The sequence below is a fragment of the Rhineura floridana genome, chromosome 3, assembly GCF_030035675.1.
Source record: "Rhineura floridana isolate rRhiFlo1 chromosome 3, rRhiFlo1.hap2, whole genome shotgun sequence".
In the NCBI taxonomy this organism is placed as follows: domain Eukaryota; kingdom Metazoa; phylum Chordata; class Lepidosauria; order Squamata; family Rhineuridae; genus Rhineura; species Rhineura floridana.
The window spans coordinates 21,489,081-21,514,832 of NC_084482.1; the positions used below are offsets into that span (position 1 = coordinate 21,489,081).

The 25,752-nt window shown below is 39.7% G+C and overlaps 1 protein-coding gene across 4 annotated transcripts in view; it reads left to right on the top strand.

Annotated features, from left to right (window-relative positions):
* The window catches only part of LOC133379509 (keratin, type II cytoskeletal 80-like), a 67,915-nt gene that overhangs the window by 19,146 nt on the left and 23,017 nt on the right, over nucleotides 1-25,752 (top strand). For all 4 annotated transcript variants that reach the window (XM_061614919.1, XM_061614920.1, XM_061614921.1 and 1 more), the window contains exons 3-4: nucleotides 14,623-14,683; nucleotides 17,432-17,527. In XM_061614919.1, the coding sequence (XP_061470903.1) occupies nucleotides 14,623-14,683; nucleotides 17,432-17,527 (157 nt within the window). The remainder of the gene's footprint in view (nucleotides 1-14,622; nucleotides 14,684-17,431; nucleotides 17,528-25,752) is intronic.

Genomic DNA, 25,752 nt, shown 5'->3' on the forward strand with positions numbered 1-25,752 from the left:
AGATAGATATGTTTACTGAATCAGTCACCAGCCATTGCAATTAGTGCCAGCGTATTCCAGGTTTATCAAATCCAGATCTTCTAATTCTGAAAGCTACGCATTCGCTCTTAAACTTTTACTGCTGGAAAAAAATCTAATACAAAAAACCCATGCTTTATTAAAAGAACTTTCTCCTTGTGTAGCACTGGACTTCTGCTCAAACCAGCTCAACCCGTTACAGGATTGTTCAAAAACCTAACCTGTCTACTGTGACAAAAAAGGTTTTTAAATACCCTGAGTCTGCATAATAATTAGGGGAACCATTTTAGATTTTAGTAAAGGGGGTCAAATTTCAGTAGGGGAGCAATAGTTTATCATGGTCTGAAGGTCCACTCCCAGATTCAGTCAAAGACAGATTTGAAAAACTCAGTGTATTTTAAGAGCATTTGTTATTGTTACTTTTTAATTTCAGTAGGGGTTTCCAGCAACTGCTGTTCAGAGGTATACTGCTTCTGACTGTAGGTACAGCATAGCCATCACAGCTCATTGTCATTGATAGCCTTATCCTCCATGTATTTGTCTAATCTAATCTTTCAAAGCCATCTAAGTTGATGGCCATCACTGCCTCCTGTGAGAGCAAATTCCATAGTTTAACTATGTGCTGCATGCAGAACCACTTTCCTTTGTCTGTCCTGAATCTTCCAACACGCAGCTTTACTGGATGTCCACCAATTCTAGCGTTATGAGAGAGGGAGAAAAAGTTTTCTCTATTCATGTTCTACATGCCATGCATAATTATCATGTCACCTCTTACTCACCCAGATGCTGCAACCTTTCCTCATAGGGGAGTTCCTCCATCCCTTTGATAATTTTGGTTGCCCTCTTCTGAACCTTTTCCAACTCTACAATATCACTTTTGAAGTGAGGCAACTACGCAGCATTCAAATGCAGCCACATCATAAATTTGAACAATAGCATTATAATATCGGCAGTTTTATTTTCAGTACCTTTCCCAATGATCCCTAGCATGGAATCAGCCGCTGCACACTATGTTGACATCTTAATTGAGCTATCCACTACAACCCCAAGGTCTCGTTCCTGGTCAGTCACCGCCAAGTCAGACCCCTTGAGCATATATGTGAAATTAAATTTTTTTGCTCCAAAGTGCATCATTTTACACTTGTTTACATTGAATTGCATTTGCCATTTTACTGATTCCTAACTCCAGATTGTTTATGAACAAGTTAAAAAGCACAGGTCCCAATATCAATCCTTAGGGGACTCCACTTTCCGTTTATTCCCACTCTCTGCTTCCTGTTTCCTAGACAGTTCCTGATCCACAAGAGAACCGCTCCTCTTACTCCATGACTGCTAAGTACACTCAGGAGTTTTTGGTGAGGTACCTTGTCAAAAGCTTTTTATAAGTCCAAGTACACTATGTCATCTGGATCACCTCTATCTATATGCATGTTGACACTCTCAAAGAACTCTAATAGGTTAGTGAGACAGGACCTACCCTTCCAGAAGCCATGCTGGTTCTGCTTTAGCAAGGCTTGTTCTTTTATATGCTTGGTAATTTTTATCTTTAGAAATACTTTCCACCACTTGTCCCGGGACAGATGTTAAGCTAACCGACCCGTAATTTCCAGGATCTGCCCTTGATCCCTTTTTAAAGATTAGTGTTACATTGGCCGCTTTTCCAATCCTCAGGCATGGAAATATGTCTGAGGGACAAGTTACAGATTTTTGTTAGAAGATCAGCAACTTCACATTTGAGTTGTTTGAGAACTCATGGGTGGATGCCATCCAGACCTGGCGATTTATCAGTATTGTTTTGTCTATTAAGCTTAGAATTTCATCTCTCTCATCACTATTAGCCCCAGTTCCTCAGACTCCATTCCTGCAAAAGTTAGTTCAGGCACAGGGATCTGCCCTTTGTCATTCCTATCAGAAGGAGGTTCTCAATGCTACCCTGTGGCAATGTAGAACTGGTGATTTGGTAACTGATCATACCTTCATGAATACTTCTGTTCAGAGAACACAATAATGTTCATCCCACTTCAGCACCTGCATTTCCAGGAACAATCAGATCAGTGGACTTCAAAACATTATACCCTTGGGGAATCTTTGACATGGATTTGCCTGTTAAGGAACCTCAAGGTTTGGGGAACATGACTTTTGGTGCATTCCTCAATTTGGAGCATCAACCTGGCCTATTACATTTAACAGATGCCCCCAATGTGTCCAACACTTCCAAGATTGCATATTGCAAGGAGACATTGCTAAAGGGACACAAGCTGATGTTCATCACTGCTGGCCTTCTCATTAAGTAACCCATTGACAAATTCCCGAGAAACCCCAGGGTTCCCTGGAACACAGTTTGAAAACTACTACTTTGGGATTACACATTGTATTGATAATCATATTCATTAGTTTTGGTTTTTTGTTTATTTTTAAGCACCTTAGAGCAGCCTTTCCCAACCACTGTGCCTCCAGATGTTGTTGGACCACAACTCCCATCAGCCTCAGCCAGCATTGCCAATGGTCAGGAAAGATGGGAATTGTGGTCCAACAACATCTGGAGGCACACTGGTTGGGAAAGGCTGCCTTAGAGGCTGCTCTGAGCATCCTTTATATGGTGGGCATGGGGCCTCCAGATGTTGCTGGGCTACAGCTCCTATTATCCCTGACTTATTGGCCATGCTGAATGGAGTTGATGGGAGTTGCAGTTAAATAATATCTGAAGGGCCACAGGCTCCCAACCCCTATGGCTACAGACATGAGCCCCTGCTAACAACATTAGAAAAGGCACTACACATGAAGTACAAAAATCCAATAGGGTAGACCTAATGTGATCACAATTGTGTGCAAACACCAACATGAGAGCTAGTGTGGCATAGTGATTAGAGCAGCCTTTCCCAACCAGTGTGCCTCCAGATGTTGTTGGACCACAACTCCCATCTTTCCTGACCATTGGCAATGCTGGCTGAGGCTGATGGGAGTTGTGGTCCAACAACATCTGGAGGCACACTGGTTGGGAAAGGCTGGATTAGAGTGTTGGAGTTGGGGTCTGGGAGGCAAGGGTTCAAAACTCCTCTCAGCCACAAAGCTCACAGCATGACCTTGGGCCAGTCGTACTGTTTCAGCCTAAGAAAACTCACAAAGCTGTTGTGATGATGTAATGGGGAGAAGGAGAACCACGTACCTTGAGCTGTTTGGATGAAAAGCAGGATACAGATGTAGTAATAAGTAAGTAAGTAAAACAGGCACATGCTGGCACATTACCATTATTCACTGCCTTTACCACCTGCCATTGCTCATCCTTCCCTTGTACATGTGGTTCTCAGTGAAGATCTCCAGCTGTTGTGGTTGGGAAGGAACATTCCTCTTCCACATGAGTCACCTCCTCAGTGCAACTCCTTGATACTAGTGACTCCTGTGCAACCACCCCTGATTGAAAGCACGTGGATGGGTTGAGATGTTTTGATCAGAGAGCTCTGTGCAATACATAAAGTCTTCTCTCTGGGTGGGCTGAGGCCAGGAGGTAACAGAATGAGCTGCAAAAGAGAAGGAGAGGGTTCAGGGTTGTATGGATGAGGTAGGCTGTAATTAAGCATAACATGTGTGCCCTGGCGACAAGTCAAACATTCCAGCCAAAGGGCAGATAAACCTGAAGAACCAATATTTCTGCAACTATCCTTGTAATGGGGCTTATGAAATAGGTAGCTCCCAGGGTGCGGAGGAGGTTCCGTCATCACCCATTCTGTGTTTGGAAGAGCTGCCTCTTCCCTAAGCCGCAGGCTGTTTCTGTTGGTTGAGCCTTTTTCATATATAGCCATGGAGGCTGCGTTGTCTGTACTGCTGGTCCAAGGGCTCCAGGGCTTGAACTGGGAACTTTGTGGTCTAAGGCAGGAACTTAGCCTAATGACTTGCTTTGGACTGTGTGTGTTCGCATCCCACTTCAAGTTCAGTAGAGGTGGGGAACATGTGGGCTTCCATCAGCCCAGCCACCCTGGCCAGTGGCCAGGAATGATGGTAGTCCAAGAACATCTGCAGGGCTACAGCTTCCACATCCCTGGAATAGGAGTTTGCAAGATCAGCTTCTATGAACGACAAACAGCGTGAAATCTCTGGAATGGCCAGGCCAGGTGTAAATATTGGGAGCCTGGCCTTCGGTCCATGCTTGGATTTCTGCTTGCTGAATTTGTTTCCCCACCCTTGTTTGAAGGATCCTGTGCCAGATCTGAAGACTGGGTAAAGCTTGCCCCAACCTAATTCTGTCAAAGCACTTCATTGTGAAATAATAAGTAATACTGAGGTTCATTGTGAAATAATAGTAAGTCCTAGCAAAGATATGTGGAAGTGCAGATCCATGGTGGTAAGCTCACTGACTGATATATCGCTGCACGCATCAAAAAGGCAGAAAAGTAACATTAAGGTGACCCATACCTTTAGAGATTTTTTCCATTCTCTTACCAAAACAAGTTATTTTTTCCTATGGTCTGCAAAAGATGGAAGAAGCATGAGGAAAACACAGAACACCTACATGTTGATGATGAAGATGATGATGATGTCATGTAAATGGGCTGTAAAAAGTGAGTGAACAGAGCTATTCCATAGTAAAGGCCTAGTGCAGAAGCACTAGGAGAGGCTGTAGAGTACATCCTTTGCGGACAAGAGGTTTCAGTTTCAATCTCTGGCATCTGCAAGCAGAGCTAGGAAGGATTCCTGTCTGCCACTCAGTGTAGATCATTCTTCCCTAACTCGGTGCCCTCCAGATATTTTGGACTGCAACTTCCATCGCTCCTGGCCATTTGCCATGGTGACTTGAGGCTGATGGGAGCTGTAGTCTGAAGCATCTGGAGGGCACCAAGTTGGTGAAGACTGGTGTAAACACCACTGAGCTAAACAGATCAGCTGTCTGATTTGGAATGTGTTAGCTTTTTCTATACTTCAGTAATCATTTCCATCATTTGGGGGGCATGTCAAAATTATAGATGGCTTTAAAAGAGGATTATCTATCGGTGGCTACTGGTCATGATCAGACCTAGAGGCAACATGCCTCCAAACACCACATTTCTGGGGGAAAAGAGTAGAAGGAAGCTATTGCACTCCTGTCCTGCTTCTGGGCTTCCCATAGGCATCTGGTTGAGAACAGGACAATGGAGTAGACGGTCCTTTGGTCTGTCCCAGCAGAACTCTTCTTATGTTCACCCTCCAGGGAATGAAGGTTTACCTTTAAGCGCACCAATAAAGCAGGAGATGAGGTAGCCATAGCTACGCCTGCCTGCTCCTCGCAGAGCCGCTCCCCTGCCTGCAGTAGAACAAATGTATGGGATTCTGCTTGACAGTGCAGACACAGGAGAGCAGAAACAACTGAGAGAGGAACTGGAGCCACAGCTACGTTCGCTCCCACTTTTCTGGAGCATTTTAAGATAGACATTCATTCTCCAGGATGCAGCCTGGGAACCTATTGTGAGGCACTGTGAAAAGATAAAGCAGAAGATGCGAGTTAAAGCCAACATCTTAAGTTAATTTAAAGACCATCATTTGCTTTCTGTCTGGCAAGGTGGAAAGGCAGTAAATGGAGTCTCCTGGTTCTGCCTGGAAACCAGAGCCCATCAAATGGAACTGAAGTGTGTGTGTGTGTGTGTGTGTGTGTGTGTGTGGCACAGGAGTAAAACATACTTACTTAAACAATACAAAGGTCTTGCAAATGCATCCTAGGCTGCTACATTAATGCAGTCCATTGTGTTAAAAGCTTGCCTCAGGGGCCCCTGTTGGACCTACATGCCACCCAAGGCTATGCTCCATTACTTCCTGTTCAGAAGAAAATGGACCACAAGTGTCTCTATGACTGCAGGCTGCCAGCATCACAAAATGGAGCTGCCTTGCTCCCATTCCATCTTCACCACCTTAACAAACTTGTTTAAAACACCTAGAGCGATTAAGCCTCTCCTGGGAACTTAGGTACGCTACCCTGTCCAGCCAGTTCTGTTAACCTTAGAATTGCTGGCATTGTTTTTGGATACATTTTGTCATCCTTTTTGCAAGGCTCTTTGTAAGCTGAGCAGATGCAACAGAAGACCTATTATAGTTCAGATATTTCCTGCTATATGCCTTTGAAATGATGGAAATGGCAGACAGTGGTGTGCACAATGGAACTTTCTTTAACACAGGGCAGTTCTTACAACAGTAATATCAAATGACTGCTGCTGCCCTAGGTGTCCACTCTGTAATCTGTGTTCCCTAGTATGGCTTCCCTAAGTGCAACCACCTATGGAGCACTTTGGTTCCTGCTTTGATAAACTATTATTACTCTTCCATGGAATAAGAGATTTTGGCAAGTGCTGTTATATAGCCTATAAGGATTTTTTTCAAAAGCTGCAGCTCTTGAATCCCCCTTTTCTACTCAAAAGTAGAGGAACCCTCTTTATCCTCTGTTGCATTGGTCTAAAAGATACAGGATCCCTCCCTTATCTGCACACACCCTTGCAGGAATATAGGCAGACATGGTTTTACAAAATTAAGTGGACCCCATGTTGCAGGGGATCCCATGGTATAATCAATGTTGTAGGCCAAGTTGACTCCTAGGTCTTAAAAGGTCTAAGACTACAACTGTTCCGCATTAGGTCTTTTAGCAACTAAGCCACAAATCAAGTTCACTGCATAAGAAATAGCCCTTCTACTGCATTTCATTGTAAAAGCTTCACATTGTGATATATTTTTGCTTTTATGCATTGCTTGTGGCTCCACCTTTTTATAAGTCACTTAGAGACTCTTTTGTAATGATTGACTAGTAAGTCTAAATAATAATAATACTTGTGCAGACTTCCCCACCCCCCAGGCCTGCACCCAGGCCTTGCTGTGGTTTGTAATAAGCAAAAACACACCATGTGGGTGCGGAAGGCAGGAAGGCAGCCTCAGTCCATGCTAGAGCAGTCCACAGGATGTTCTCCTAATGTCCAGAAATGTCGAATATATACAGTTGGCAGGTAATCTCTGGTATTGGTTACCATTTCACAACACCTGAGCAGTCGATACATATAACAAAAAGATGGGGTGCTGCACCTACTTAACAGGAACAATTGGAGCATGCAATCTTCAGAAGTACCCACAGGTGGGACTTCCCGGAAGGAGTGCTGGCTGGTGGTTGTCTCTGAGGGAGCTCTGCCTCAGAGGAAGCTTTTTTCAGGTTAAAAGCCAGCCAAGAGGAATCTTGGACTGGCTTAAATGTTCTCCAAGGTGTAGGAGAACCGATCAGATTTTCCACAAGACTTCGTTGAGCTGTCGGCGGCTGGAATTGATCAGGAAATCCCTGAGATAAGAAGGCATGCTGATCGGCTGAAGACGGAGTCAGGATTTCCACGCAAGCTGTACTGGAAAAAAGCGAAGCGTTTTTTTTCTTCTTAAAAAAAAACGTTCTTAACCAGCGAGCCTACTTCTGTCTAAATCTTATCATTTGGCTTAAATTACTACAATAAAAGGGATTTGTTTACGAATCAGCAACTGAGAAACCTGGGTGAGTCATACTTTTTCTCTTTTAAATATAATTAAGGAAGAAAGAAAATGTAAACAACTTATATACTTTTTTTACGACAAAAAGCTGGCCTGAATTTGGAGTTTTAAAGTTTAAAAACGGATGAGAGGTAATTATTATATTTTGGACTATTTTTCTCTTTGGACTATTTCTTTTTGGACGAATCTGCTGCTCGTATATGTTACTAATTGTTTGGTGTTGGCAACCAGAATTGTTTTGCATTCTTGGATGTAGATAAGAACTGTGCTGTGCTGGCTGGACTTCAATAACAGGCCTGGAATATTAACTTTTTTGTTGGTGGAGGAAAAAAAAAGAAATAGACTGCCTCTAGGTTTTGGAACAGTGATTAATATCAGAAATTAAAGGCTTTTCTTGAAAATGACAACTAAAAAAGCAACTAAGACCCAGGAGCGAAGAAGAAGTTCTACTGATCCACAGGAAGGGGTTATACCCCCAGATATGTTTCAAAAAATAATGGAAGGGATTAATGATATAAAACAGGAAATGAAAACTGAATTGACAGATATAAAAGACTATATTAAAACACAAGTGAATGAGATTAAAGGGACAATTGGGCAAATAAAGGAGGATGCAAAAAACATTAAAGAAAAGGTACAAATCTTGGAGAATAGAACAGATATATTAAATCTGGAATTAGAAAAAAACTTGGACTATATGGCTGTGATTGAAATGAAAAATAAAGAACATTGTTTGAGATTCCGTGCAATTCCTGAGGAAACAGGTGAAGACATCAGAGATAAAATTGTTAATGCTCTAGTAAAATTTCTGGATTTGAATGAAGATCGGATGGAATTTGAAATAGATAAAGTGTATAGAATTAATTCCAGATATGCAACAATGAATAAAATTCCAAGAGATGTGCTTGTTCATTTTATAAAGAAGACGACCAGAGATATGGTATTACAGCAACACTTTAAAAATACCTTTAAAATTGATGGTAAGGAAATACTGGTGATGAAAGAAATTCCTATTAGACTTTTACGTAAGAGAAAAGAATATGCTTTCCTTACAGAGAAACTTAAGCAACGCAAAATTCAATTTAGATGGGATGTTCCAGAAGGAGTGATCTTTACATTCAGACAACAGAAATATAGATTGAATACTGTTCAAAAAGCAAGGGACTTCTTGAGAAAAGCTTCAAAAGATATGGATGAAGATAAACTCAAAGATATGGATATAATTCCTGGGGAACAAAGTCAACAAAGATATGCAGAGGAAGGAAAGGAAGATGATGGATTAAAAGGAGCATCAGGCACATTTTAAAATACACGCTTAAAGATGGATTACAAATATCTAACTTGGAATATAAATGGAGCTAATACGGCGCAGAAGAGAAAGAAAGTGTTTCACTATTTGAAAAAATTAAAATTGGATATAATTTGTTTACAAGAAACTCATATTAAGAAGAAAGATTCCAAATATTTGATTTGTAAAAATTTGGGTGAAGAATTTATTTCGGCTGGACCAAAAAAAAAAAATGGAGTTGTTCTCTACATTAACCCACAATTGCTTCCTAAATTGGTATTACTGGATGATAGTGGTAGATTTGTGGGGGTTGAAATTACTCTACAGGGTACAAACATTTTGATAGTGGGTATCTATGCCCCCAATGAAGATAAAACAAGGTTTTACACAGGACTTATGGAAAAATTGTCAGAGTTTTCATATGACCATTGGTGCGTTATGGGTGATTGGAATGGGGTAATCTCACCAAAAATTGATAGGCTTTCTGAAAAAAATATCAAAGAGACACAGGGTAAATTACCGAAGATTTGCTTTGAACTGATGGAACATTTAGAATTGGTGGATACCTGGAGATATATAAATGATAATGCAAAGGAATTTACTTATTTTTCAGAAAGACACAAAACATTCTCGAGGATTGATATGATCTGGATGTCTAAAATTTTAGCGAAGGACACTTTTAAAATGGATATATTACCAAAAACTTTTTCGGATCATAACCCTGTGATATTAACTTTAAAAAAGAAAAATCTTGGATTTAGATGGAGACTAAATGAATCTTTATTACAGAATGCCAAAGTAGTACAAGAATGTAAGAAGAAATTAAAAGAGTTTTTTGAACATAATTTACATAAAGGAACAAGTGAAAATATCGTTTGGGATACAAGTAAGGCATTTATGAGGGGATATCTTATTAAATGTAACTCTGAATTAAAAAAAAAGAAACAACAGAAAATGCAATTAATTTTGGAAGAAATAAAACAAAAAGAGGAAGAATTGAAAAAGAATCCAACTAAAGTTTCTATTGTAAATCAAATCAAAATGTTACAGAAGCAAGTATCAATGCTGACAGTTAGAGAAATTGAAAGAAAACTAAATTTTGCTAAACAAAGGACTTCTGAATTTGCAAATAAACCGGGGAAATGGTTAGCATATAAATTAAGAAAAGAACGTCAAAAAAATATCATTTTAAAGATACAAGAAGGAGATGAGACGTTGACAGATAATGTAAAAATTAAAAAGATTTTTCATCAATATTATTCAACATTGTACAAATGTCAGGAAATTCCATCTGAAAAAATAGAAGAGTATATATCTAAACAGAATTTGCCTAAAATTACAGACTTTCAGAGACAAGCTATTAATGGCCCTATTACGTTAAGAGAGATATCTGAAGCTATAAACAAAATTAAATTAGGAAAGGCACCAGGACCAGATGGGTTATCTGCAATGTATTATAAATGTTTGGAGGAAGAACTCTTACTACCTTTACAGTCTACAATGAATCTTATTCTGCAAGAGGGAAAGATACCGGATAGTTGGAAAAATGCTAATATAACATTAATACCTAAAGAGGAGCAAGATTTAACTAAAACAAAAAATTATCGACCAATATCTCTATTGAATAATGACTATAAAATTTTTACAATGATCTTGGCAGAAAGATTGAAAATAATATTGCAACAATTTATTCAGGAAGATCAATCAGGGTTTTTACCTAAAAGACAATTACGTGACAACGTCAGAAATGTCTTGAATGTCTTGGAATATTTAGAACAACGAAATGATAAACAAGCAGCTTTGATTTTTTTAGATGCTGAAAAAGCATTTGATAATTTGAATTGGAAATTTATGTTTCAGGTTTTGGAGCAAATGGATTTTGGAGACAATTTTATAAAATGGATTAGATCGATTTATACATCTCAGAAGGCTCAGATAATTGTTAACGGAGATTTAACGGATTCATGTGAAATACAAAAGGGTACAAGACAGGGATGTCCTTTATCTCCTCTTTTATTTATTCTGGTCTTAGAAGTGCTGCTTAGAGATATAAGGCAAGATAAAAGAATTTCGGGATTAAAGATAAAAAAAGAAGAATATAAATTGAGAGCATTTGCTGATGATTTGATAATTGTACTAGAAAATCCTTTGGAAGGAATTAATGTATTGATGGACAAATTAAAAGAATTTGGACCGTTAGCAGGATTTAAGATCAACAATCAAAAAACAAAGATGTTGGTGAAAAATTTAACTTTAAGGGAACAGAAAGAGTTAATGGACAAGACAGATTTTACAATAGAGAAAAAGTTGAAATATTTAGGTATCATTATGACAAATAAAAATTCAAAGTTGTTTCATAATAATTATGAAAAATTATGGACAGAGATAAAGAAAGACTTGCTAAGATGGGATAAACTACAACTATTAACTGTCATTAATGGGTAGAATATCTGTGATAAAAATGAATGTATTACCGAGAATGATGTTTTTGTTTCAAACAATACCTGTAATATCCTCTGATTTACCTTTTAAACAATGGCAAAAAGATATCTCTAAATTTGTATGGCAAGGAAAAAAACCAAGAGTCAAATTTAAATTACTACAAGATGCCAAAGAAAGAGGAGGACTGGGATTACCAAATCTGAGACTTTATTTTGCTGCCTGCTGTCTAGTCTGGATAAAGGAATGGATCTTATTGAGGAATAAAAGACTATTGGATTTGGAGGGCCATAATTTGAAGTGGGGATGGCATGGATATCTATGGTATGACAAAGTAAAAGTAAATGTAGACTTTAACAATCATTTTATAAGACGTCCTCTGTTGAAAATATGGAATAGATATAAACCAAGGTTTTATTCGAAAATACCATTATGTGTCTCAAGTCAAGAAGCGTTTTATAGAAGAGAAATGGCTGGAAAAGAGAAATGGTTAACTTATCAAGAACTATTAGAAAATGTACATGGAGAATATACAATGAAAGAGAGAGAACAACTGACAAAGGAAGGATATAGTTTTCAATGGTTTGCCTATTTACAATTGTTAGAAAGATATAAAATGGACAAGAAAATGTATGGGTTTGAAATAAGTAAATCTGATTTTGAAATAGGACTGTGTACAAATGATGAAAATATAATTGCAAAAATGTATAAACTCTTATTGAAAATGGATATGGAGGAAGAACAAGTAAAAGAGTGTATGGTAAAGTGGGCAAAAATTTTTGGTTATAATATACAAATGGATCAATGGGAAAATATGTGGAAAAAAGGTTTGAAATTTACACTATGCTATAATCTTAAAGAAAATTTTTATAAAATGATGTACCGTTGGTACATGACTCCAGAAAAGTTGTCAAAAATGTATAGTAATGTTTCTAATGTTTGTTGGAAATGTAAACAACAAGAAGGATCATTTTATCATATGTGGTGGTTATGTAAAAAGGCAAAATCATTTTGGGCACAGATAGGTAGGATGATGCAAAAAATTCTAAAGATAAATATTCAGTCAAAACCAGAATTTTTTTTATTGCGTTTTATGGATAAACAAATAAAAAAGAAATATGGAAGAATAATATTATATATGATTACGGCAGCAAGATTATTATATGCACAAAAGTGGAAAATGGAATCAACACCAACAATGGAAGAATGGCTATTGAAATTAATGGACTTAGTAGAAATGGATAAATTGACATGTTTACTTAGAGAAAAATCGACGGATACATTTCTTAAGGAATGGAAGCCTCTCTTGGACTTTTTGTTGAAAGATCAAAATAAAATGATGATACTGGGATTTGACGATTAATTAAGACAGCCTATGGAGAAAAGGGATTCTGTATGTATATATTAAGGGACAGGTTTGATGTATATTATATACTTATAGCTGATCTGTGACAAATCGGAAGTCAACTATTTTATTTTCATTTTTTGTTGTTGTATTGTTATGTTTTTTTGACTTTGTTTTGTTTGTTTTTGGAAAAATTTGAATAAAAATTATATATATAAAAAAAAGAAGTACCCACAGGTGGTGGGTGTCTAGGAACAGGAACAGGAACCAGAGCAGGAGCAGGTGTCAGTGCTTGCTGTAGAGAGACACTGCACCTCTCTTTTCAAGACTTGGTTCTCAGTAATTATGGTCTGTATGAGAGCCGCCAGTCCCTCCACTGTTGGTGGTGCCCCTGCACCATTATCCATGAGATCATTCATTTCTCCCCATGCACATCCTACAGGGATGGGTTTTGGTTGCGGCAAACTATCCTGCCTCCCAACTAAGAAGCAGACTCAGGACCAGAAGGCTTGGTTTTATGAAGGTATATTCCAGTAGTTAGTACAGTAGGGCCTCACTCATATGGTGGGTGATGTTCCGGACCCCTGCCGAAAAGCGAAAACCGCCAAAAAGCGGAACTCATTGAATAGAATCGCGTGCAATGCCTGAAAACCGCCGTAAAAGAGGAACAAGCACCATATGAGTGGGGCTTTTGTCTAATTGAATCTAATTCAGTCCACCGCATTAGCGAAGCACCGTAAAGCGAAGCGCCATAAAGCAGGGCCCTACTGTACAGGAACACACTCTAGGCTTGAATCGGGATATGAAAACTGGAGCAAACTAAGCATATCTCAGGGTACAAAAACAATAAGACTAGATATCTCTCATGAACAAACTCGGCAAAGTGGTGGTGACAACATACATTGTCGCAACAAGTCTAAAGAGGCTTCACTATCCTTTTATATGAGAGAGGGGGAGGAGACTTGTATTCTATGGGTTAATTCTGGATGTTTCTAGCCTGCTCTACAAGACAGGTGCTTCTTCTGGAAGCAGCATTTACTATAACTGAAGTTGCAAGCGTCTCTTATCTTTGCAACCTTGATGAGAATGCAGTTTCAGGCTCAGAAATACCATCCTCATCACTGAAGACTGTCTGTTCCAAAGCTAGATCTGGGTTGGGTGCCAGTGGAGACTCTTCACTGGCTTATCAGACTCAGAGCTGGCAGAGATTTCTGGAAACATTTCTCTCGTGTTTTCCCCAGCCCCCTCTGACAACTGTAACACATCCATCATCCTCTCAATCTTGCCAAAGGTTATCCTTGGGGCCCATAACATCAGTCTCCGTCATCACACTGCTAGTGTTTTAAGTTCTGTACAGTAAGGGTTGTTCAGATCATACAGGTACTTTCCATGTTTGCATTAGCAGTCTTGATGCCGATAAGTTGAGAGAATAATACTGTTATGTGAAGTAGCCATATGATCTGGGCATCTGATGTGATACAGAACTTCAGATGTTACCAGTGTGATGTGGGAGAGGATGACAGAGGAGTTATAGGCACCATGTCACAAACTTTTTGATTTGAGCTTGGGAAGAGGAAATGGGGTGGTGCAGTTGAAGGAAATGTCTCTTGTTCTTTGAGGTAGTGCAATGATGTGATTAGCCACCATGCTAAATGAAGTTTTTGTTCCCCACTTTTCAGAGCTTACCTAGTGCCTTTATTTCTTTTTCTGTTATTTCCAAAATTATTCCTGATGGTATTTTTTCTCCAATGCATTTTCTAGTTTCATGAATTCTTTAGGGTAGGGATGGTCTCTTAGTACAATGTATCTCTACAGCATCCAGCACAATGGGTCCATAATTCAAACTGGTGCCTTTCAGAGCTATGAGAATTCCCAAATTAATGAGACAATAACACAGGTGTTTTTGTGGTGCGTAGGTGGGAGATGGGGGGAAATCACTGGTTTTATTTCCCGAACAGGTAAAGGAAACAAATCTAGAGAACCTAAATTACACACTGTTTAAATGATACCTCCTTCTATTTCATTCATACCAATCATCTTTCTTTTCCTTTAGATATGAGGAAGAAATAAACAAACGCACTGGGATGGAATTCACCTTCACAGCACTCAAAAAGGTAGGCAGACACAAGCTCTTCAGCTTCATGCCTATGCCATGGTATATTTATTTATTTATTTATTTATTTCATTAAACTTATAGACCGCCCCATAGCCGAAGCTCTCTGGGCGGTTCACAAGAACAAGAACAACATTAGAAATACATAAGCATATACAATATAAAACACAATTTAAAAGTACGAAATATTAAGAATTAAAACACTTCCAATAAATGCAACATACTTAAAATAATTAAAATGCCTGGGCGAAGAGGAAAGTTTTATCCTGGCGCTGAAAAGATAGTAATGTTGGCGCCAGGTGTATCTCCTCTGGGAGGGTGTTCCACAATTCGGGGGCCACCACTGAAAAAGCCCCACAGCTGTTCTCTGTCCCTTCACCCACCCACCTAGATGGTGACTGCATTCCTGGCGGATTTAGTTAAAACCTTGTATGGTAGAGAGACCCTTTAAAGGTTTTTCATTGTCTGGGGTTGTTTAACACATGAACCCCAACATTATAACTTGATGAGATTTTCAGATTTGGAATGGACATTGCAAGGAGGAGGGGGAAAGTGGGATGGTTAGGCCACACTCAATTTTGTCTGCCTGAAAAGAATGCTTGTGGGTCCACCTGAAAAGGAGTGGAATGGCATCCCATCCTATCTCACATGACTTTGAGCACTGGAAATGGGTAAATAAATGAAATACTAATTTAATGAAAGACTGAATTTTTAAAATGGAGTCAAATCTCTCTCTTTTTAAGTACATATGCCGGTTTATACACAAAACATTACTGAAATGAGTAATGAGAAAGATGGGTTGAAAATTAATTTAATTCTCAGAAGTAGACCTTTGATTTTTAAGTTTCCAAAATGTAAAAATTGATTTTCAGGGTGGTGGTGTCAGCATCCTGGCTGCCACTTGCAGAGCAAGTGAAATTCGGACCGCAATAATTTCTAAATCATTAGAGCATTTGTTATTTCTACATGTTGCTGGAAAGGAGGGGGCAAGTGAATCATGGGACTGTTGATCTTGGGCATCAGACATACTTCCTTTGTATTAAATAGTTTGGGCGTCTGATCTTGATCATAATTATTCTTCAGAAAAGGAGGTTTTAAAAACATGGAACTGAGACAACATGTAATTGTTCAGTGTCATCTGGCACTCAAAATACAATGTCTGGGACAAACCTCTGTAATTATAAGAAACCTGTTCAAGATTTCCATAGTGTTTTAAATGCAAGCAGAAATTTCCAGCATTTCCTGTTCTTAAACTATAATGACACTCTTGTGTTACTATTAAGTTGCCTCACTCCACCTTTTAAGGGACAGCCTTGAATGTTAGTTGAAGGCAATTGCTCTGGGGACCTTTGAGTATGAAACAGGTTGGACGTCAAAAATGTTCCCTATGATAGGCTGCTGTCATGAATGATGAATTCTTTTAAATGTGTTCATCCTGCATTTAAACCAGCTTGCAAGTGCCTTTCTGTTTACTCTGCTGGTGCTATTCAACAGACTCCTTTTTCTTATAATTAAAAGATTACTCTGTGGGCCAGCCCAGCTTCCTTCCTTCTGCACCCCACCCATTTCCAACAGAACTAAAGGTTGTACCTAATGAAGTCATCCTGTTTGTGCAAGGTCTTCCAGTTGCACAACAGAACCTCTGTTCCCTCTTCTCACCCCCCTTGGGTACCCCCAAATCTGGGGCAAATTTTGGGGAGAGGGGAGGGGAGGGAAGCTCCATTGCAAATGCCCTTGTGTGAACCTTGTTGGAGATACAACCCTAAAGCATTGATAAAATCATACATATATCTTGAGTTATGGAGAGAAAGGGAAGTATATGACCCAAACCTAAACCAGGAGAGATACCCTTAGCCCAACTCCCTAAATCTGTATTTTGCTTTTCAAATAGTTTTACCGGGAATCATGTGTTTCCTCAAAAGCAGGAACTTGTGGCTCTCCAGATGCAGTTGTACTTCCAACTCCAGTCAGCCCCAGTCAGCGTGGCCAATTGTCAGGGATGATGGGGGTTGCGGTCCAACAGCATCTGGATAGTCACAAGTTCCCCATGCCTCCTCAAAAGCTTCTCAGAGGTTATTCAACAAAACAGATAAGTGGTGGTGGAAAAGCAAACCTGAAGGAAGGATTGCCCATCGCTTGTGATTTTCCACAGCAGCATTCAGCTGCAGGAGAGTGTGGGGTGAGTTGTTGCCACATTTGAGCCATGTCGAACAGTGACATTGAACAGGCTTGCCAGCATCCTATATGAACTGAGCACGTACTGTAGAACATGTCCCAGAATTATCTGCAGGGCATGGAGAATCTCTGGCAGATATGCAGGAGGGTTCCTTGACAAAGAAGGCTATGTGTAAAGGGCTTCTGGAAAGTAGAAAAATGTTTAAACCAGTGATCTCTGACATGGATGCATGTTTTTGAACAGCTTGCATTTCATTACATCACATATGGAAATAGAAGAATTGGTCGATTTTTGCCTCTAAACTGTATGATTGTTAGGGCCTTATGACATTTGCTGGGGAAGATAAGTGTTATGGTGGGAATGTTTAAGGAGGCATCTAAGCATTTGGTTGGCAGAGTCCCCACACACATGCACAACAATATCTGTTGTTGCTGCCCCCTGTTCCAAAATGAGAGTAGCTTAATGTTACTGCCAGAATTTCCCTATTGTACCCTGCTATCCCTCTAGCCTGTGGTTGAAAGTTCAGACTCAAATGAAAACCCCAAACTCTTCTTCTCTTGCTGTTCTAAGCAGGATCTGGACAATGGCTTCCTGCACAAAACTGAACTTGAAGCGAAACTGAGCGGACTTCTTGCTGTGGCGGAGTTAATGAAAAAGATCCATGAAGAGGTAAGAGGAGCAGCAAGGTGGGCTAAAGACTTATTTTGCTGGCAACAATGTGAGGTTGTCAGTCTACAATAAAATTCCAAAAAGCATTCAGTTTTCTTGTACATTCCTAATTCAGTGCAGGCTCGTTTAGAGCTTGTCCAGATTTTACATGAAACACCTGTGGGTTGCAACTCATTCTCTTCACAGATTTAGCGCAAACAGGATTGTTGTATAATAAATGGTGGGAACCATGCAATTTGATCTTACAACAACACTCTCAGGTGAGAGCACACCATGTGACACTTTCTCAGACAAGGTTGAAGCCTTAAGAACAGCCTTGCAAGGTAAGGTAACCCTTAAAAAAAAAAACCCAGAACAGCATAGTATGATCAACGATGGACAGAGACAAATTATGCAGAGTCTAGAAATACAACTGTAAATTATATAGGGTGTTGTTTGATGCTAGTCCTACTCAAAGTAGACCCATTGACATTAATAGACATGGCAAACAGGTTCATTAATTTCAGTGGGTCTACTCTGAGCAGGACTTAGTTGAATAAAACCTATTGATTTTTTTTAAAAAATACCAGTTTTTAAAAGTTTGACCAAATATCTAGAGCTGTGCCTCGCCAACCCTTACAAAATTTATACCAGTTATGATGCCAGCTAAGATGCAGGACTTCTGGTCTCCCCCAGTAACAGGCATTTTGATCTGCAGGTGCGGATGGGTGAGAAATTCGATTCAGTTTGCATTTCAAGCCTAATGTATCAAATTCACACTTTCCAGAACAATATGAGAACAAAAAACAGCCATCCTTCAAAATTTGCATTTATTCGACTTTGCAATACAGCTTGCCAACCCAACAGCGTTTATAAAAATGCATATATTGGAGGAAAGTGTGCAGACAAATGAATATATGAGTGAAAATAATATACAAAAAGGCATTAGATAATGAGAAATTGCTTGCAAAAATGTGTACATTAGTCGCATTAAAACGAGAGTGGTTTTTTTTTTTAAAAAAAGCAAATTGCTACAAAAATGTAGAGAACTGAATTTAAGACTGGAAAAATGAGAGACGGAGAGGAGGACTGAAATGGACAGATCTTTCCATCCCTCTCTGCAGCTAGGGTGCAGTGACATCCCTAGTCGTGTGTGGCCCCAACATCTTCAGCTCTTTCAGGAAGGAATTCCCCACTGACTCTCTCTTCTGCCTCCATCGCCCTCATGGCATTCAGTCTAGATACATAAACCGACTGTGACCTTTCCTTAGTAATTCAAAATATGCTGTCATCAAGGAGAGTTTGAGCCATTGGCTCAGTCTAGCATGACAATTCCTGTCTCTTGACATTTGTTTCTCTATAAAATAGTAGCTAAGGTTACTTTGTGTAGAGCCTTGGAAGGCCCACTCTGTTGAGAACAATCTTCCCCTCTCTCTTTGTCAAGCCACTTCTGTTTTGTCCTTGGAGTTCTGCTCCAAGACCTGTTCCATAAATAAAGCCTTTCTGGAATTGTCCCCACCCCATTTACCTTCCTTAACTGTGTCAAGAATAGCACCCCTGCCCTGTTTTGGAATGCAAGCTCACTTCAAGCCACTTGACCTTCCCTGCTTTATTTGATGCCAAATAAAGAAACAAAGAGTCTGCTAGCATGCTGCTTGACAGCTTGTCTTTGGAGTGCTTTTGCAGGGCTTTCCCACATGCTTGTACCCTGACATCAAGGGATTGGAACTCTTATTGCTCCCATTTCACAGACTGTGCTCCAGCTATCAACATGGGAGGACTTCGTTGTTGTTCCATAATGGAGTTGCCTATTAATTAAAGTAGCTACTTACAGAGCTAGTCCACCACCATGTTTCCTTCTCTTCAGTTTTTTCTTATGTATGGGATTCTTGAGCCAGAAGGTAGAGTCTGTCATGGTTACTAGCAGTGGCATACATGATTTCTGATAGACTCTTTTCCCATGAGCCTCAGAGTGTCTTGTATTCCCCTGTGTTTCTGAGTTGTTTTTTCATTAAGATCCCTTTCCAGTTCACAGGTGCTAATGCTAACAGTTTGTCGCCTCCAGGTGTCAGGCAGAGGGCCAGCAAATGTTTATGCTTTGGCATGAGTACGCTACAGATATCCAGTACAATGCTTAAGAATTCTCAACATGCAAATACTCAAAAGTTTCTACATAAGCATGCAAATGCCACCAGTGTTCAGGCATAATAACTGCAGTGGGTTGTCCCCATCAGTTTTCCCCATGTATCCCATTTTTCCACAACTGCGCCACACAAATTTTTGCATCCTCAGATTCTCAGTTTAACATTTATTTCAAGCAAGCTTCTAGACCTTAAGATTATGAAAATAATTTTGAAAATGTGTGGGCAGTGTCTGGGGCAACATTTCAGAAGCCAAAGTGGAGGCTGAATAGGATTTCCAGTGTCCAAGATGCATAGCTGAATGCTCTGTGTAAACACTGGCAGGGACAAACAGCTACCAGAAGCAATATATAAACACACACAAGCAAATCAAATACATGTGTGCCTATTTGTTTGACCTACTTCATTCATACCCAGCTTTTCATGGCAGAATATTGAATCTAGATATTTTAAGCGCCAACAGTTCCATCTCTGTTCTGCATGAACACAGGAAAAAATCGGGAGAGTTACAATTATGCTTAGCCTAAAGTAGCAAGACAGTCGATGGTGTGATTATGAGCAGGGATGTCTGGATGCGCCTCAATCCATTCCAACGTTCATTCACATCTGTATCTCGTATTTTCCATTTTGCTGCAGTTAGCTTACTTTGCACAAATCTAATTTGCTGTCTGCTGTTGGGGCAATATTTTTTAAAGTGTACCGTAGTATTAAGGATGGGGGAGAACTTCAATTCAGTTTGCATTTAAATGTGAATCTACCAAATTCTCACTTCCCAAAATAATACGTAAAGTGAAATACAGCTTTCCTTCACAATTTGCACTTAGTGCAAGTTTGTAATGCAGTTTGTGATGCAGTTCGCCAGCCAAAGGATGTTTACAAAAATGCGTATTCTAGGGAAACTTGTGCACAAAGGTGGGACTGTTTATGCTTAAAATATTTAGATTGTGTGCCATGAAACATAGGGTATGAATGCAGCATATCAAACAAATGTACACACACGTCTATTGGATTTGCTTATATATGTTTATATATTGCTTCTGGTATCCATTTGCCTCTCCCAGTGTCTACACAGAGCATTCACCTATATGTCTTGAACACTGGAAATCCTGTTCAGCCTCCATTTTGTCCAAGTTAATGAATTTCCAGAGGGCTAGCCATGTTAGTCTTGCAACAAAAATGAGTGTTGTGGCACCTTAAAAATAAAGTTAATGAAGTAACTAATGGTCCATCACAAAGCTTAATATCCCATGCAAGTAAAGTAATGCTCAAGATTCTACAACAAAGGATCTTGCCATATATGGAGCGAGAAATGTCAGACGTCCAAGCTGGATTTAGAAAGGGAAAGAGGTACCAGAGATCATTTCGCAAACATACATTGGATAATGGAACGGATAAAGGAATTTCAGAAGAAAATCACCCTGTGCTTTATAGATTACAGCAAAGCCTTTGACTGTGTAGATCATGAAAAACTATGGAATGCTTTAAAAGAAGTGGGGGTGCCACAGCATCTGATTGTCCTGATGCGCAACCTAGACTCTGGACAAGAGGCTACTGTAAGGACAGAATATGGAGAAACCGACTGGTTCCCAATCGGAAAGGGTGTGAGACGGGTGTATTTAATCTATATGCAGAACATATCGTACGGAAAGCAGGACTGGACCAAGAAGAAAGAGGAGGGAGAAATATCAATAATTTAAGATATGGAGACGATACCATACTACTAGCAGAAACCAGTAATGATTTGAAACGAATGCTGATGAAAGTTAAAGAGGAAAGCACAAAAGCAGGACTACAGCTGAATGTCAAAAAGACTAAAGTAATGACAACAGAAGATTTATGCAACTTTACAGTTGACAATGAGGACATTGAACTTGTCAAGGATTATTAATACCTTGGCACAATCATTAATCAAAATGGAGACGATAGTGAAGAAATCAGAAGAAGGCTAGGACTGGGGAGGGCAGCTGTGAGGGAACTAGAAAAGGTCCTCAAATGCAAAGATGTATCACTGAACACTAAAGTCAGGATCATTCAGACCATGGTATTTCCGATCTCTATGTATGGATGTGAAAGTTGGACAGTGAAAAAAGGGGATAAGAGAAAAATCAACGCATTTGAAATGTGGTGTTGGAGAAGAGATTTGCGGATACCATGGACTGCAAAAAAGACAAATAATTGGGTATCGGAACAAATTAAACCAGAACTATCATTAGAAGCTAAAATGATGAAACGGATGTTATCATACTTTGGACATATAATGAGAAGACATGATTCACTAGAAAAGACAATAATGCTGGGAAAAACAGAAGGAAGTAGAAAAAGAGGAAGGCCAAACAAGAGATGGATTGATTCCATAAAGGAAGCCACAGACCTGAACTTACAAGATCTGGACAGGGTGGTTCATGACAGATGCTCTTGGAGGTTGCTGATTCATAGGGTCGCCATAAGTCATAGTCGACTTGGAGGCACATAACAACAACAATTAACTTGCCATCCAGTCTTGTTTCTCTCACTCAAGCATTGGGAGGGATAGCTTAGCACACTGTCGACATTTTGCTCTTTGTGTTCTGGGTTGTATGAATTCCTGTGGGCATATTAAACATTCTGCAGGAACTCTCCCTCACTCAGTGTCATGCCACTGAACCCCATATAAGTACTTTTGTGTTGCAACATTTTGTTTCATATCTTATATAGTAAATGGCTGTGTGTTTTTGTCTGCTGAGACACAACATTTAAGCTAATTTACTTTTTAAAAGTTCCCATTTAACATGATTTTACGTTAGACAGTTTGAAATCCTTTTTTGTGCCAATGTATTCTTGCCCTATGAAAAACTTAAATTCACAGTACAAAGAGGATTGTGTAAATGCACATAGGTTGCTTCCAGCAACGAACACCACCACCACACTTTGCGGGGGGGGGAGCAATTGGGATTTGGCTGGGTGTTGGGCAAGGACACTTATGATTTTAAACATGGAATAGACAGATGGTCAAAATGAGTGGTCAAATCCAGAAGGTTCTCTCACCTTTGACAAAGCGGCTCATACTTGAGCTGAGGAGGTACAGATCAAGGCTACAGGTAACAAGAACCATAATGAATTAATGTAAAAAGAACTATAATGAATTATGCATTCCATTGGTTTTTAAATTTAAAAAAGTAGCAAGTGGGTTAAGTGAATATAGGCTGCCTCTAGCTACAAACAACAAATTATATGCACAAACAATACTTGAGGAAAAAATAAAAGCAATCAGGCAGCTATCAGGACCATAGCAATTATATCTCTATGAATATATAAATAAGATATACTGCATTGCAATTTGTACATCTATTTATGTATAGTGTGCACATGTGAAAAAACTTTTATTGAGTACAACTATGGGGGAAGGCATTTGTAGCAAGAGTCCATGCTACAATATGTTACGGAAATATATACGCAGAGATACTCAGTGGTCTGTGCTGCATGTGTGCCAGTGTGTGTATTTATCCAAGTAGCAGGCTTTTACCCTGCGTTTAGATCACTGAGACTTAAGACTTAGTAAAATAAGAAAAGCTACTTTATTTATAGCAATACATAGTAGATAGGAAAGGCATATCTCGTTCTAACTAAGTTGGAGGCGCAATGCCCAGACTTGGATATTGCCCTCATGACTCAGGAGAGAGAAAGATCTCTCCTCTCTCCTGGGACAGTCAAAGAAGAAGACAAAATGAGGGGCAGGTCAGCTTCCCTGAGCATATCAGTTTACAAAGGAAGGAAGTTAGGTAGAGAACAGCACAGGTAAAGGTTGGCACGCCTAGCCAGCTGGAGGACCCTAACTCTATCTTCCTTCTGGAATACAAACAAAAGAACCCAAACAGGAGTTGCTCTTGCCCTACTTCCAACTCAATAGGGGTTGAATGGGTGGACAGAAATAAATCCGTTTGATAGTCCATTTTCAACAGATTCTACTAACAACCCTAATTATGAGAGGCAGTGATTGTGTATAGTCTGTCCTAGAGAGAGACAAGAGAGGAGAGATCTTTAACTCAGTCATTCCCAAACAGTGTGCTGCAAGAGAACTGCTGGTTGTGCTCTGAGAAAGAAATTTATTTATTCAATTTATATCCTTCCCTTCCTTCCAGAAGGAGCCCAGGGCAGCAAACAAAACACTCAAAGTACTCTAAAACACCTTAAAAATCTTTAAAAACATATTAAAACAAAATACCTTTAAAAATATTAGAACAAAACATCTTTAGAAATATATTAAAACAAAACATTTTTAACAATCTTTTTAAAAAAGCTTTAAATACATCTTAAAAAGCAATTCCGATGTTAGTTAACTAATTAACATTACTGTAAGCCCAGAGGTCTTGCCCACAAATGTGAGTACCCACTGCATCTGTGCATGATATACAGCTCTACCCCTCCCAATCAGCCTCCTTTGTTAATGGGTAATTCTTCTGCCCTGCTTCTGTATTGGATGCACGGGATCGTTGAAGTACTTCCCAGAGCTTGGAAAAGTTACTTTTTTGAACTGCAACTCCCATCAGCCCCAGCCAGCATGGCCACTGGATTGGGCTGATGGGAGTTGTAGTTCAAAAAAGTAACTTTTCCAAGCTCTGCTTCCAACACAGAAGTGCAGCATATTGCCTGCTCTCAGAGGAGGCTGCCTGTTGTGTTCCTGTGCGACTCACTTTCTCTGTGCTTGCCTTGTGCCAATGAAGAGGAGGTGGCACTCCAAGAACAATGATCCATCAAGAAACTCAGGAATCCCCTGACAGCAAGTTGTTTTTACACCCAATAAATAAGTATTTTTGGTCATAAGGATGTGTGTGCCTCCAGATTTGATTCAGAAAAAGTATGCCTTAGCTGCCAAAAGTATGCCTTAGCTGTTCAGGGGGAAAGTACTTTAACTGAATTAGCTTCTGTTAGTGTAAAGTGTGCCAGCTTGTAAACTGGCAGTTTTTGTCTTTTATGATTTTCCTTTATCTGCAGATTACTCTCTCTCTCTCTCTCTCTCTCACTCTCACTCTCTCTCTCTCTCTCTCTCTCACACACACACACACACACACACACACTCTCTCTCTCTCTCTCTCTCTCTCTCTCTCTCTCTCTCTCACACACACACACTCTCACACACACACACACACCCCTACCTACCTACCTACCTACCTACCTCTCCTTTGCGCACTGATTTGCAATGAGCCTGGCATTATTGACTTGTGCTACATTTTTTCACCCTTTGTGCACAGAGGTAGTAACTTGCTTCTTCTTCTATGAGGTTGTGATGGAGTGGAGCTCAAAAAAGAGTAGATTCAGGCATCCAAGCCCATGGGTCCCACACTGTCCCACTCCTTTAAAATCAGACACCTTTAAATTATTGATCAGATGAAAATGGATTTGTTTTGTCCACCAGCCACAAACCCACCCTGCCATTATCTCCTTTTCCCAAACACCTCCAGGCATAGAGGAGACAGCAGGGAGAGCTTAGTGCAAGAACAGGACTCAAGACTGAAGCCTAGATGCTGTCATGATCACATGAGCAGCGGAAGCAGCAGCAGCAGCATCCATTCATACTGGAAAGTGTGGGAAATGTAATTTCCATGGTTCCTGAAGTTAAGGCACCGTGCTATGAATGCTTGTGGCAGTGGCCTAGAAAAGGACAACCAAGGCCCCATACGTTTAAAGCACTATAGTACCACTTTAGACAGTCATGGCTTTCCCCAAAGAATCCTGGGAAGTATAGTTTGTTAAGGATGCTGAGAGTTGTTATGAGACCCCTATTCCCCTCATAGAGCTACAGTTCCCAGCGTTCACTGTGAAGCGGGGTTGACTGTTAAACCACTCTGGGAATGGTATGATTCTTGAGGGGAAAGTTATGACTGTTTAAAGTGGTATAAGAGTCCTTTAAAGTATAGTGTGAATGGGGCCCAAGATTATCAGGGGGCTGAAGCAATGCCCTTATGAGGAAAGGTCACCGTGTTTGTTTGGTTTGGTTTTTAGTTTAGAAAAAAAAGACAAATGTGAGGGAATTGAGAAATGATGGAGGGATATATATTTGTGCATGGTGTGGAGAAACTGGACTGAGAAGTTTCTTTCCTTCTCTCGTAATACTACAACCCAAGATTG